At 43.8% G+C, this 14681-nt stretch overlaps 1 protein-coding gene across 1 annotated transcript in view; it reads right to left on the bottom strand.

The window, feature by feature from the left end:
• ZFR2 (zinc finger RNA binding protein 2) overlaps positions 1-14681 on the bottom strand; it is a 379518-nt gene that overhangs the window by 89798 nt on the left and 275039 nt on the right. The window contains exons 12-13 of the mRNA XM_077475662.1: positions 9122-9290; positions 4432-4618 (exon numbers count right to left, since the gene is read on the bottom strand). Coding sequence (XP_077331788.1) covers positions 4432-4618; positions 9122-9290 — 356 coding nt within the window. The remainder of the gene's footprint in view (positions 1-4431; positions 4619-9121; positions 9291-14681) is intronic.

The following is a 14681-nucleotide window of genomic DNA, read 5'->3' as shown; positions in this document are numbered from 1 at the left end:
GTAGCCACTTCTGATGATGGCGGATGAGTTGAGAATTGTATCTTGGAATGTTCGGGGCCTTAACCACAGACTTAAGAGAGCCTCAGTGTTCCAATTTCTCAAAGTGTCTAAACCACACCTGATTCTCCTGCAGGAGACACACTTAAGACGGGAGTAGAGTCCTTGCTCTGCGCAGACCGTGGATACAGAGGGCGTTTCACTCCACTTATTCCACTTTTGCGAGAGGGGTTTCTCTTCTGGTTAGCAAAAGTGTTCCCTGCGTGATACATCAGGTCATGTCTGATCCAGATGGGAGATATGTGGTGCTTGTCATGGATGTATTCCATAGGCGAATAGTGGTGGTAAATGTCTATGTGCCTCCCCCATTTCACTCAAAGGTGTTATATGATTTATTACCCAAACTTGCACCATATGGTCATCTTCCGACTATATGGCTGGGGGATTTCAACGCCGTTCTTGATGCGGCTTTGGACTCCTCCAATCCGGGCAGGGGGGACTCTGCCGGACTGGTTGGCTGGAGCTCTGTGGTTGACGGAGTTGTGGCGCTGGAGGCATCCGATTGACAGATGCTACTCGCACATATCGACCACCCACAGGTCTTCAGCCAGAATTGACCTAGCTTTTGGAAATAATGTGTTGCCATATGTCTGAGACCTCATATCTGGAGGGAGGATTGACTGATCACAATCCTCTGGCATTCACCCTGACCTTTGGGAAGGAGAAGAGGAGGTGTGGTTGGCGGGTCTCACCGGGATGGATACAAAATGAAGGGGTCTCTGCCCAGGTGGGAGACGCTATGCAATCCTATTGGAGCTCTAATGCAGACTCCTTTAAAGCGGAAACCACGGGTGAGTACATATCGGCCATCAAGGTCGCACGGACAAAAGATAGAGAAGATGCCGAGGTATTGGCGTTACGAGAAAGGCAGGAGGCGAAGGCACATGTGGACTCGCCAACAGGGGAGTCGTATGGGGCCTTACTGGAGGCTAGGCGCGCCCTGTCTATACATTTTACGGGACAAGTCAGGGTAGAGTTGACTAAGAATGCCCAGACAGTATTCGCGGAGGGAGATAAAAACGGCAAACTCTTGGCAATGCTGGTGGCAGATCGCCCTCCCCCTACGTGTATTCCGGTGGTTAGGGATGGGTTGGGGAACCTGGTGACCGAACCGAAAGGATTATGCAAGAATTCGTGACTTATTGCTCTAAGCTGTAATCTCCCATCCCTTCCTATGATCCCGTGGCTTTGGAGGCTCTGCTGGAGACCCTCCCAATACTGCAATTGTCAAACGAAGACAGGGTTCTACTGGATGCTAAAATCACAATTAAAGAAATTCAAGGGACGATATTTACATTCTCCCCTAACAAAGCCCCGGGTCCGGATGGTTTTCCAGCAGAGTTTTACAAGACCAATGTGGAATTATTAGCCCCCAGACTTAATCTGCTTTTGGACTATTGTCATGAACAAGATACTCTCCCACACTCCATGCTAGAGACCTATATGGTCCTTTTACTGAAACCAGGCAAACATCCTACAGAGAGTGCGCGTCTTATAGACCAATAGTGCTGCTGAATATGGATCTAAAAATCCTGACCAAAATACTGGCCACTAGGTTGGCTGCTGTACTTCCCTCTGTAGTTAATATCGATCAAACGGGTTTTATGCCAGGTAAGTCGACTGACACAAATTTAAGACAGTTATTTACTCACTTGCAGATTCCCCCGCAAGCAGATAAATCGAGGGTGGTGGTCTTGATAGATTTTGAGAAGGCCTTCGATTCAGTGGACTGGCTATACATGTCCACAGTGTTGAAGGCCATGGGTTTCGGGCCGCAGTTTAGAAAATGGGTGTCTATGTTATACAGGTGTCCGAAGGCAGCAATCAGAGTAGGCTCCTCAATTTCAGATTTTTTTGTGGTGGGTAGGGGGACCCGACAGGGTTGCCACTTATCCCCATTTCTGTTCGTCCTGGCACCACTGGCGATCGCCCTGCGCGCTTCTTCTGAGATCAGTCCCATTACAGTAGGTACTATCCACGAGACACTAGCGCTTTACGCAGACGATATGCTGCTTTTTGTGAATGACCTGGGGGCATCGCTGAGGGCGGCACTACAAGTTATTGACCACTTCACTACTTTCTCTGGGCTAAGGGTAAATTGGAGTAAATCTTCTATCTTGCCGATAGATGCGGGGGCCAAGGAGAGGGCGGATCCCACTCTACCGTTACAATGGGTTGAGTCCCTGAAATATCTAGGCGTTCAAATTACAGACAATGTCCGGGACTATATGTCTCTAAACTTGCTTCCTCTGATACAGTTACTTAGGAAAAAGGTGGAGGCCTGGACCAGATTACCATTGTCCCTTGCTGGGAGAATTAGTCTTCTAAAAATGAAATTTCTCCTGATTATTTTGTATTTCCTTAGGCATGCTCCTGTGTGGGTCTCGAAGTCTTATTTTAAGAAACTTAATAGCATTATAACATCTTACATTTGGGCTCCTGGGTCACCGAGGGTAGGCATTGGAATACTGCAGGAACCAATGGACCAGGGAGGATTGGCGCTGCCCAACTGCCATAAATACTATATAGCCGGCCAGATGGTATTCGCACATAGATGGCTGATGATTGACGAGGGTGATGCAGCAACCATGCTGGAAGCAGCTCAGTTGGGCTCCCTGGAGAGTCTCAGGTTCGCCCTGTTCAGAGGTCTCTGATCGGATCTGCCCCTAACGGAAACGATGAGGGCCACCATTAAGGCTTGGGGGGTAGCGGTCAAGCAAGCGTGTCCCTCTTTACAGGGGGTGACACCGTCGACTCCTTTATGGATGAACCCTACGTTGCCCCACTTCTATAATTTACCGGATCCTATGCTCTGGGCAACAAAAGGTATTAAGACGTTACAGGACATTACCACCTTTGGGGAACTGCTCACGTTCCCACAATTGCAGGCGAGACATGACCTACCCAATGGGTACTTGTTTAGGTATTTACAGATCCGGCATGCCTTTCAGGCTCAGTTTCGTGCGGTGAGGGCGGAGTCAGTGCCCTCCTTGCTCGAAACTTTATTACGAAGTGAGAGTTTGGTCAAACCTCTCTCGCTAACTTACAAAGCAATGTTCGCATCCACATCTTTAGCGATTGTTAAATGTAGGGACAGATGGGCGGAGGAGGTACCGGAGGTAAGGGGGGAGGGACTGGGACTCCCTATGGGCCCAACCGTTTAGACACTTGGTGTCTGCACGGGACAGGCTAATCCAGTTCAAATTTCTGCACAGGAACTACTATACCCCGGCCAGATTACACAAGATCTACCCGACTGTGTTTGCGAAATGCTGGAGGTGCTCCTGCGCTCCCGCAGATGCGGATCACATCTTCTGGGGATGTCCCCAGGTGCAGGCATTTTGGGAGGAGGTTGTCTCTTGTATATCTGATCTAATCCAAGTGCCAGTCCCATTAACAGTACGGGTGTGCCTGCTAGGGTTGGTGGAGGAAGTGTTCGCGTCACGTGCCATGCGCACAATGCTGAATGTGCTACTATTCTACAGTAGGAAAGCCATATTGATGCACTGGAAAAAGGTCAGGGCTCCGAGTATTTCCTTCTGGAAGGGTCTGGTTAACTTGATGCTACCATATTACAAGGCCACTTATGAAGCTAGGGGGTGCATGAAGAAGTTTGACAAGGTATGGCACACATGGTTTAATTCCGGATCCACAGTGGGGTGAGCCGGACTGGAGATACATGGTTAACTGGGTGCAGGGCCTGCATGTACTGAAGAAGACACGCTGTTAGATAATGACTGGTGAGATACCTCTTGGGAGGTACGGAGACTGGGTTTATGAAGAAGGGGTTGACATGTTAATGTGATGCAGGACAGCAGGAGAATCCGGTAGGAGGTCGAGCTGTGACCCAGGGGGGGACGGGAAGTTGGGGGGTGGGAGGGCAGTTAGAAGAACTCTGTTAGATAGTTTAGCGGCCGGTTGGCTGGGATGGACGTGTCCAGTTGAGGCGTTCACTGTTTGTATTGTATGCTTTATGTGAAAATAATAAACAGAACTTAAAAAAAAAAAAAAAAAAATACAAATCCCCTTCAATTCTTTGAATCTTGGTGTGCTTTGTGTATTTCCTCCAGAACTGTACAGTAACTCAGTGTGAAACGTTACCTTCCTGTAATAAAGACCAGTCACTGCGGCTCTCTCTCCTTGTGCAGGGTGAATGGTCCCATCTTTGCCCCATCCTGTAGTTTTCTGTAGGCAGCCTATAAGGGGTGGGGCCTGTTCCCCCACCCTCCCCCCATGACTGCTCTCTGCACAACACAGTGATGGTGTCACTGTTACTTTTACCAATTAAAATCTGGGTCTGCAAAGGCATTTGGTGCAAGTGAACGTTTTTTTTGTGTGTGCCTGGAGTTCAGCTTTAATCAATCAAATGTTCACCTTTCTCCTTTTTCTCCAGATCTTCTGTTTCTCCAGCCTCCTCCTTTTTTTCTGTATTTTTAGCAAACAGGTCGTTATGGCAGGTAAGAAGCACTGTGAACTGTATGCTTGGTTCATCAGAGAATGTAATCAGAAGGTGAGCCTCTTCCATGTCATAGGTTACACTATGTTGCTTTTTGGATAACTTCTGCAGATAGAAAAAAAAAAAAGCAACAAGAATAAACAAGTTATATGACTAAAAAATGGTTACTAAAAGGCATTAGTGAGTTCAAGAACTAAAAGCTTTTTCATTACAAACGCAATAAAATAGGATGCAAGGAAACCGGTATTCCTTACGGAAAGACATGAACGAAAACCTGTTGGTCTCTAATGACTAGGCTATGGTTCTTCACAAGTAAAAAAAAGTAAGTCTTTCTATCCTATAATTTGTCAAAACCTCTAGTAGCCACTGAACATCTGATATTTGATAGGTTGCTGATAGTTGGCAAGGCTTAATTCCTGCCAGTTTCTCTGCTTTCCTATTAAAAATTTATCACACTAAGCAGGTGAACACACTGTGGTCAGTTCTCTAGCTATGCTGGGAACTAAGTCTGCTCTCCTCCAAATACCAGACTTTTCCCGACATGCTCCCCCCCCCCCCCCCGCTGCACAGCCATTCACCGTGAAGGTGATTGTTTACAATCACTTTAAGCAGAAGTTGAGACAACCTTGGCTTAGGAGTCAAAGAGCTCTAGGAGGATTGATTCGAAGCCCAATGTATGTACTTGCATTTTAGCACTACAGTTTTTAATCTTGGCAACATTTTATGCAAGATCACTTTATAGTAGAAAAACTACACAATACACAAACTAGTTTTCCTGATTAAATATTTATGATTGTGTTCAATCACTGTTGTGATTCACTAACCTCTGATCTCCCCATGCCATCCAGAAGCTCAATAGTTGACATTACTATTCTGGGGCTAACACTTCTTGTACACCATTCTCGGTCTTCAATATTTTTGATGACTTGGCATTCATTCTCTGGTAAGGTTTTTCTTGTCTACCCCTTCACATCAGTGTCTGCAGACCCCTTCTCATCAGTGTCTCCCCTTCACATCAGTGTCCACAGATCCATTCTCATCAAAGTCTCCCTTTTACATCAGTGTCTGCAATTACCTCTTCACATCAAAATCCCCAACCCCCTAGAAATCTCACCCCTCATTTTTATTACAGTCTCTCTTTGACATCACAACCCCCCTTAATACCTCATTACTTTGCAAACAAAACAACAGGTCTAAATACATTGTCACAGTGTATTTATTAATGGAACTGACACAGAGTAGGGGGTAGCTATCAAGCTAACAGTCTTTGTTGTCAATTTTTTCCGAGATACCTTGTTATGTAGTAAGGTGTACTTAAATGTGTGACTAATAATCACACTTGTGAGCTTTCTTTTAGGGAGCAATAAACCTGTCTGAAACTTTTTGCAAATTTTACATTGAAAATACAAGTATGGTTAATTCAGCTGTTCTGTGCAGCTACTACTTTAGCAAATTATGAAAAATCATCTTTGTTTCTAAAACTTACCAAACTTGTTACACACTAAAGAAATGCTTAAAAGGCCAACTTCGGGCAAAAAAATTAAACAAAATAAACCATCAGTAAGGGAAGACCAGCAAGCACTGTACGGTTGTCCAAAATGGTCCTTTAAGGTATGAAGCATCTCTAGGGGCAGGAGAACTTTTGCTTGTCCAATATCCAAACCCAAGCCTAGGTACTCTGTACTGAGGAAACAAGCACAGTCAAGAGGTTTTGAGATTTAGGAACTAGCTCAACTCTCAGAATGAAAGGTCACACAGATTGCCCTCAGATGGAGGAATTCTAGTGCTTGAAAAAGTGGAGGAGATGAGGATTAAGGAAAGGGTCACAAAATAAAAGCAGTCCTGCCCCACCAAAAACATCAGAAAATGCTAATAACCTCAACATATTGGGATGCGTACGTTCAGGTCCTGTATGACTTATCAATGCCAAAAATTCTCCAGGAGGAAGCGATACAACTACCAAATGATCAATTACATCCTGAAACTTTTGGACTTCCTGAATCTGCTGAAATCCTTCAGTGACGCTTCCTTTTTGGGTACAGTAAATAGATTTGAATAGAACCCTCTGAACTTCTCTGGTGGTGGAACCAGAATGATCACTCTCCGTGAGGAGTCCCTCAATTACCAACTTCATATCCACCATCTATCTTTGGGATGTCAGATGAAGGTTCAACATAAAACAGCTACAAAAGAGTGAACTGAAATTCTATATTGTAGCCTGATCCTATAGCATTAAAATCATAGGCCATAATCAGGGTCCACTAGTTGGTGAAAAACAAATGTAGTTTCCCCTTCTCCACCTTGCAAGAAGGGGCAAAGACCGACAAATTTAGTATTCGAGCAGAACTCCAAAAAACTTTTTTGTTTTTCATTTCTTATTTTCCTTTACTATTTAGTTTCATTCAGGCTGGACAGTAAGGCCCCTTTCACAAGGACGGCTGTTCTGTCGCTGTTAAAAGCATGTTTTGTTATTTTGAAATTCAGAGAATCCTGGCATAGCGTTCACTTGCAGTTGTACATTGCGATTAGCTGCGTTTACATGCGGCTGCATTTAGCTGCGTTTGGCAAATTCTTTCTGATGTGCTTACTATTGTTTTTCTTTTCTTGTTGCCGCTGCTATCTGCAGGAGAAATAGTACACTGCGATTACCTGCAGATAGCTGCAGGAAATCGTTCCTGGACGCAGTCAACTTTATTTTTTCTATCTGCACAAAACCACATGTAACAAAACCGTCACTAAACGCAGTGTGTGAATGGGGCCATAGGAAAGCATTGTGTGCATTAAGCTACGGTAGATAACGTCATCTGTGTGAAAGGGGCCTATAGCTTTCACTATACTTATGGCACTGTGACTATGAGGAACTGCGGGGCTCTCATACACAGAATCTGTACTTTTATCTGCTGCTCTCTTCCTTTGTCCATTCATAGAACACCTTGTATTTTGTGAATATTTAAGAATATACAAGGCAATCTGTAAAACGACAACGGGAGAGGAGGAGTGGAAAAATAGCAGTACAGCTTCTGTGTAGGAGAACTGCAGCACTTCTAGTCGCAGTGCTGGAAGTATAGTGAAAGCTATACTATGGAGCATGAATGAAATTGTAAAAACTTTGAAAGTAAATCTTAAATTCTTTTTTTTTTTTTAACACCGCAAATTTTAAGAAAAAAAGGTTTCCCTTTAGAACTTTAAAACCTCAGAACCACTTGACAACAGGGCACTTAAACACCCCTCGTGCTCTTACACTTTGAATTACAATTACTCAGTCATGCAACACTGTACCCAAATAAATTTTTTTGTCCTTTTTTCATACACAGAGCTTTCTTTTGATGGTATTCGATCCCCTCTGGGTTTTTTATTTTTTGTGCTATAAAGTAAAAAAACTGAAAATTTTGGGGAAAAAAACGCATTTTTCTTTGTTTCTGTGATAAAATTTAGCAAATTATTAATTTTTCTTCATAAATTTTGGCCACAATTTATACTGCTACATATCTTTGGTAAAAATAACCCAAATTCCTGGATATTATTTGGTCTTTGTGAAAGTTATAGAGTCTACAAGCTACAGTGCAAATCATAAAAAAAATAAAATAAAAAAGATCACACCTGATGTACTGGTGGCCTCATTTCTTGCAACTCGAACAAGCCAGGAAAGTACAAATACCCCCCAAATGACCCCTTTTTTGAAAGTAGACATTCCAAGGTATTTAGTAAGATGCATGTTGAGGTTTTTGATGTTGTCATTTTTTCCCACATTTCTTTGCAATATGAAGTTTTTTTCCTCCCCAAATTGTCAGGTATTTCTCACATGGCATGCATATACCACAAATAATGCCACAAAATACATTCTGCTACTCCTCCTGAGTATTATGATACCACATGTGTGGGACTTTTCCACAGCCTAGCCACATAGAGAGGCCCAACATGTAGGGAATACTGTCACGTGTTCTAGGAGCATAAATTACACATCTAACTTGTTGATGACCTATTACACTTTTGAAGGCCCCGGAGCACCAGGACAATGACACATGAAACGGACGTGGCACTGATGACAGATGGCACGCGACACTGATGACACTAATATGTGGCACTAATGACACGTGACACTGATAACAGATGGCACTTTATTTTTTTTGCACCCACTGCTGCAGAAGTTCATCTCTCCCTCCTCACACACTGTCTCTGTGTGAGGAGGGAGAGCTGGCGATGAGAGATGATCTCATATGTTTACATATGAGATTATCTCTCATTGGACACGCCGATCGCGCTGTAAACGGCCGCTGTGATTGGCCATTTACAGCGATCTGTGACTGGCTGTGTCCAAGGGACACAGCCAGCACAGAACTTCCCTGATGCGCGCTCCCGGGAGCGCGCGCGCATTGCGGAAGTAAACAGGAGGACGTCCAGGGACGGCCTCCCGGCAATTGGCATCCGCGCTGCACCTGTCTTTCAGCTATAGCGAGGACGCCTAGTGGTTAAAGTAGTTTTATTCTGAATAATTTATACTTTTTAAACAAATATTGTATTATCCTACATTTTAGATAAAACAGTGGTTGGTGGAGATTTTACATTTTTAATCTTAATGCACAAAACGCACACTAAAGAAAGACTTACCTCTAGCTGTTCTGGGAGAACCTCTGCAATCCTCTTTATCAAGTTGCAAGTTGGCTTGTTTGAGCATAACAAGGTTAGCTGAAATTCCCGGTTGCCCCGCAAAATAAGGCCTTTTGATAGGATACCAACACGTTTAACACCCCTCAAGAGACAGGAATCACCAGATTTACTGTGAATATATGCATATAAACAAAAAATTACATACAAATAAAAATGTAAGCAGTAAAGAATAATAATGAAATATAAATATATCAATATTTAGGCCTCTTTCACACTAGGCCGGTGGGTGCGTCCGCGGTAAAGCGTCACTATTTTTAGAGGCGCTTTACCATCAATTTTGCAGTGCTATCCGGCCGCTAGTGGGGTGCTTTTATCCCCCCTGCCAGTGGCTAAGGGTTAAAACCACCGCAAAGTGGTATAGCTGCGCTGCCCCATTGATTTTAATGGGCAGGAGTGGTGTATACACCGCTCCAAAGATGCTGCTTTTGCAGGAGTTTTTTTAACGTCTTGCAAGCGCACCGCTCCAAGTGTGAAAGAACTCGGGCTTTCACACTGGAGAGACAGGAGTTATTTTTAGCGCTGTAGGGCCTGTAAAGCGCCTCGTGTGAAAGGGGTCTAATTGTCAATGAATTGTTAAGTGCATGGACCCACATGTAGGTCCAATGTAGTATTTAGATGCACATGCACATCTGCAAGCAGGGTCGGATTAACATAGGGGCTATTGGAGCTGCAGCTCCAGGCCCCTTTCTCAAAATAGGCCCTTTTGCCCAAAAAAAAAAAAAAATTACTTCGAGGATTGTAGCTCGGCAATCAGGAGTCACAGAGACCCCATATTTGGGGGGTATGTAGCTAAAGACTCACTCCAGCACTGGTTAAAATATGGGGCTGCTATCATCTATGGTTCCTGGAGATACAGGGCTCCCTGCACAGCCTGTCAGAAGCTACATACAGAGCAGCAGTATAAATACAAGCTGGAACACTCTCCAGCAGACAGAGGATGAACTCACAGAGCTTATAATAATTATTTGTATATTACTTATGATAATTAACCCCTTGGCAACCAGGCCCATTCTGAGACTTCTCTCCTACATGTAAAAATCATCATTTTTTTTATGCTAGAAAATTACTCAGAACCCTCAAGCATTATATATTGTTTTAGCCAACACCCTATGGAATAAAATGGTGGTCTTTGCAACTTTTTATGTTGGAAAGAAACTGTTTCATTCATAAAAAAACACTAAAGTTAGCACAATGTTTTGTTGTGTACTAAGCCATGCTTTACATTTTTTTACAGGTTACATGTTTAGAGTTACAGAGGAGGTCTAGTGCTAGAATTATTGCTCTCGCTCTAACGATCATGGCGTATGTAACCTGTGTGTATCTGGCTCTGATACTAACCAGTGCCTACCCAGGGACTGACTAGTATCTCTCCCCAGCCTGTCCCCACACACCCTCTCACCTGCTGACCTGTGAATGGGGCAATCACTCCCGCAGTGCTATTGTGTTCTACCAGTGAATACAATGATTAGTGTTGCTAACTATAGCTGGCAGCAAAGATTGTTTTGGGGAAAACCTGACAGGCTGTTTGTACTCAAGTCGGTTAATAGGCTGACTTGTGTAAAACCAGCTAGCCCATACATAGATCGACTATGACTGGTCTCTGCTTAATTGGTGTAATTTCAATCCATGTATGGCCCGCTTAACCACTACGCAGTCCCTAAACATCCTTCCACAAACCTTTACATTTTTCCTTCCCAGATTACTTCATCCTCCTCTCCTATACATAGTGCCCACTGTCATACTCTCCACACTTCTCTCCTATACATAGTGCTCACTGTCATACCCTCCACACTTCTCTCCTATACATAACGCCCGCTGTCATATCCTACACACTCCTCACCTGTACATAATGCCCGCTGTCATACACTTCTCTCCTGTACATAGTGTCCACTGTTGTACCCTCCACACTCCTCTCCTATACATAGTGCCCACCGCCATACCCTCCATACTCCTCTCCTGTACATACTACTCACTGTCATACCCTCCACACTCCTCTCCTATACATAGTGCCCACTGTCATACCTCCAACACTTCTCTCCTATACATAATGCCCACTGTCATACCCTCCACACTCCTCTCCTGTACATACTACACACTGTCATACCTTCCATACTCCTCTCCTATACATAGTGCCCACTGTCATACCTCCAACACTTCTCTCCTATACATAGTGCCCACTGTCATACCCTCCACACTCTTCTCTTATACATAGTACCCAATGTCATACCCTCTACACTCCTCTGCTGTGCATACTGCCCACTGTCTTAACCTTCACACTCCTCTCCTGTACATAGTGCCTTCTGCCATACCCTCTGCACTCCTCTCATGTACATAGTGCCCACTGTTAGACCCTCCATATTCCTCTCCCTCACCTGCACATACTTCCCACTTTTATACCATCCATACTCCTCCCCTATGCCTCTTACCCACAAAAACTGTTCTTTAAAATTATACTGAATATCCTCAATGTTACCAGCTCTAGAATGGGCACTTTTGTCAGTTCAACTAAAGGAAATCTCACAGTCCTCATATTTTTTCTGCCCCATTATTAGTACTTATTTAATTTTGTAATTACTATTGTGATGTATAGAGGAACACTGGGTATGTCAGCTACTCTAAATATAGCACTTGTAAAAAAAGCATCCCTGAAAATATTTTTGAAATGTTGACAACTCTGCACTTAGGCACTGCCCAAGGGCCACATGGTCAGTAGGGGGCCCCATGAGAGGCTCCGGTGATAGTTAAGCGGTAGTAAACTTTTCTAACAGTACTACTTTTTAGAGGCCCTGGGGTAGGTTATGCCATAATTTACAAGTATGCCCAGCATATTAGCACATTAGGGCACACTTAAATTGTCAGACTGAGCCCTCCAGTGCTGTGATCAGTCCAGCGGGGCCCGGGCACTTCCATCTTCATCCAGCCTTCCTTCTGGGTTCTGTGCCTTCCGTCATTTGCCTTGGCCAGGCTGCATTGATGTCATTCATACACATGCTCATGTGCATCCTCCTCCTCTCATCCCCCCTTTCTCTCTCATCCTCCCTCCCTTACCCCTCACACCTCTTTCATCCCCTTTCTCTCCCTCTCTCATCCTCCCTCTCTCTTTAATTTAAAGTGTTATAACAAAAAATTGTTAGCATTTTTATTTATTTATTGTTTATAAAAGGCCCCACCAAAATCCTTAGCACCAGGTCCATGATGTTCTTAATCTGGCCCTGTCTGCAAGTGCCTAAAATCATACATCAACAGAACAGAAATACACAGTGTAACATTCTAAAAAGAAATGTACTTTGAGTGAACTATTTTTAAACTTAATTTCTCCAGTGGCCTGAGGTTTACCTACAGTGGGGGCTCAGAAAACCATATAAATGTAACTAGGCCTTAAGATACCATTTGTTGTCTTTCAGAAAAGTTTTAAGGGGCTCATTGAGTCTTAGGGGGTGCAACAGATAGTGGTAGGGGGACACACTGTACAAAAGGAGAAGTGTGGAGTTACCAAAAAGTTTTAGAATGTATAGTGTGGAGCCATGCATAGTATACAGTACAATGTACAGGATAGAGCAGATACATGTAAAGTACAATGTACAGAGTAGCATGAAAGCTGAACTATAGAGAAATAGTTCTTGAACTTGACTTCGCATCAGCTTCTTGCAATCTCATGTAAAACAGAACCAGACTAGAAGAGGGCAAAGCAGCAGAGTGAATTTGTTGCTCTTCAGTGTTTTTCTGTTAACAATAAAACCCATACACACTAATATATTTCCTGCAGATTTTTGTCTTCAGATTTACCAAAACCATGTAGTGCAAGGGCCTGCCCGACTGCATACAAATTGAAACTCTTAAAGTAATTGTAAGGTTTTTTTTTTTAAAAACAAACATCTCTTACCTCCATTGGGCAGCTTGCTTTGCACAGAGTGGCCCCCGAACCTAGTCTTCTGGGGTCGCCCAACGACTCTCACGACTCCTCACATCAGATAACCCCTTAGGAGAAGCGCTCTCCCGAGGGGGTTACCTTGGGTCATGGTCCGAGTCCAGCATTCAGCGACCATAGCCGCCAAATGTATGACTTGGCCCCGCCCCCATGTCATTGGATTTGATTGACAGCAGCAGGAGCCAATGGCAGCGCTGCTATCAATCTATCCATTCAAGAGCCAAGAACCCCGGGAGAGAACCCGAGAACCCCATGAGAGCAGGTCCCCATCGGGTCAAGTTTCATGGTTCAGGTAAGTAAAACGGTGAAAAAACACAAGGGTTTACAACCCCTTTAAGGTTTGACCTCATATTATATGGTTTTGGTAAATCTAAAGACAAAAATCTGCAGAAAATCTAATGGCATGTATGGGGTCTAAGTCTGCTGATCAGAGGAGGGCAGAGAGATGAGCTTGGCAATGTTCTGCTAATCCTTTTACTGTCCAGTCACAGGCTGGGGGGAGAGAAGACCTGTAATGCTGCCCATAGACCCGGGGTCGGCAACCCATCGATCACGGGCTGTTGACCCTGGGTAAGCGCCGCTGACCCAGGGTGCTCTCTCTGCCCTCAGACTCCGTTGAGGCGCCTTCAGGTCTTCCTTGCTCTCCCCCCTCCCCGTGTTCTGAGTGCAATGCACTCTTTAACCCTGCATTCTGACCGCAACGCACTCTTTAACCACTTACAGACCGGACCTTTTTTCTGGCTTAAGACCAGACCACTTTTTGCGATTCGGCACTGCGTCGCTTTAACTGACAATTGCGCGGCTCCCAAACAAAATTGATGTCCTTTTTTCCCCACAAATAGAGCTTTCTTTTGGTGGTATTTTATCACCCCTGCGGTTTTTATTTTTTGAGTTATAAACAAAAATAGAGCAACAATTTTGAAAAAAAACGCTTTTTTACTTTTTGTTATAATAAATATCCCCCCCAAAAAAAAAAAAAAAAATATATATATATATATATATATATATATATATATATAAAAAAAAACATTGTTTTCCCTCAGTTTAGACTGATACGTATTCTTCTACATATTTTTGGTAAAAAAAAAAAAAAAAAAAATCGCAATAAGTGATTATTGATTGGTTTGCGCAAAAGTTATAGCGTTTACAAAATAGGGGATAGTTTTATGGCATTTTTAAAAAAATTTTTTTTTTACTAGTATGGCAGCGATCAGCGATTTTTATTGTGACTGCGACATTATGGCGGACACATCGGACATTTTTGGAACCACTGTCATTTATACAGCAATCACTGCTATACAAATGCTGCAATTCCTGTGTAAATGACACTGGCAGTGAAGGGGTTAACCAGTGGGTGGCAGTGTAGGGATTAAGTGTTCCTAGGGGCGTGTTACTGTTGGGGGCTGGGCTTTCTTTTATTGAACACTGATCTCTGCTCCATGTGATTGGAGCAGAGATCAGTGTTCACTAAAAGAAAGCCCAGCGTCACTTGTTGCTAGGCAGAATGGGGAGATGCTGTTTACAACGGCATCTCCCAGTTCAGCTGCCCCATGAGACGATCGCGGGTATGCC

Source organism: Lithobates pipiens, unplaced genomic scaffold (assembly GCF_037356315.1).
Source record: "Lithobates pipiens isolate NorthernLeopardFrog02 unplaced genomic scaffold, aLitPip1_a1.2 Scaffold_13, whole genome shotgun sequence".
NCBI classification, from domain to species: Eukaryota; Metazoa; Chordata; class Amphibia; order Anura; family Ranidae; genus Lithobates; species Lithobates pipiens.
This window is presented reverse-complemented; position numbering and strand designations above follow the sequence as displayed.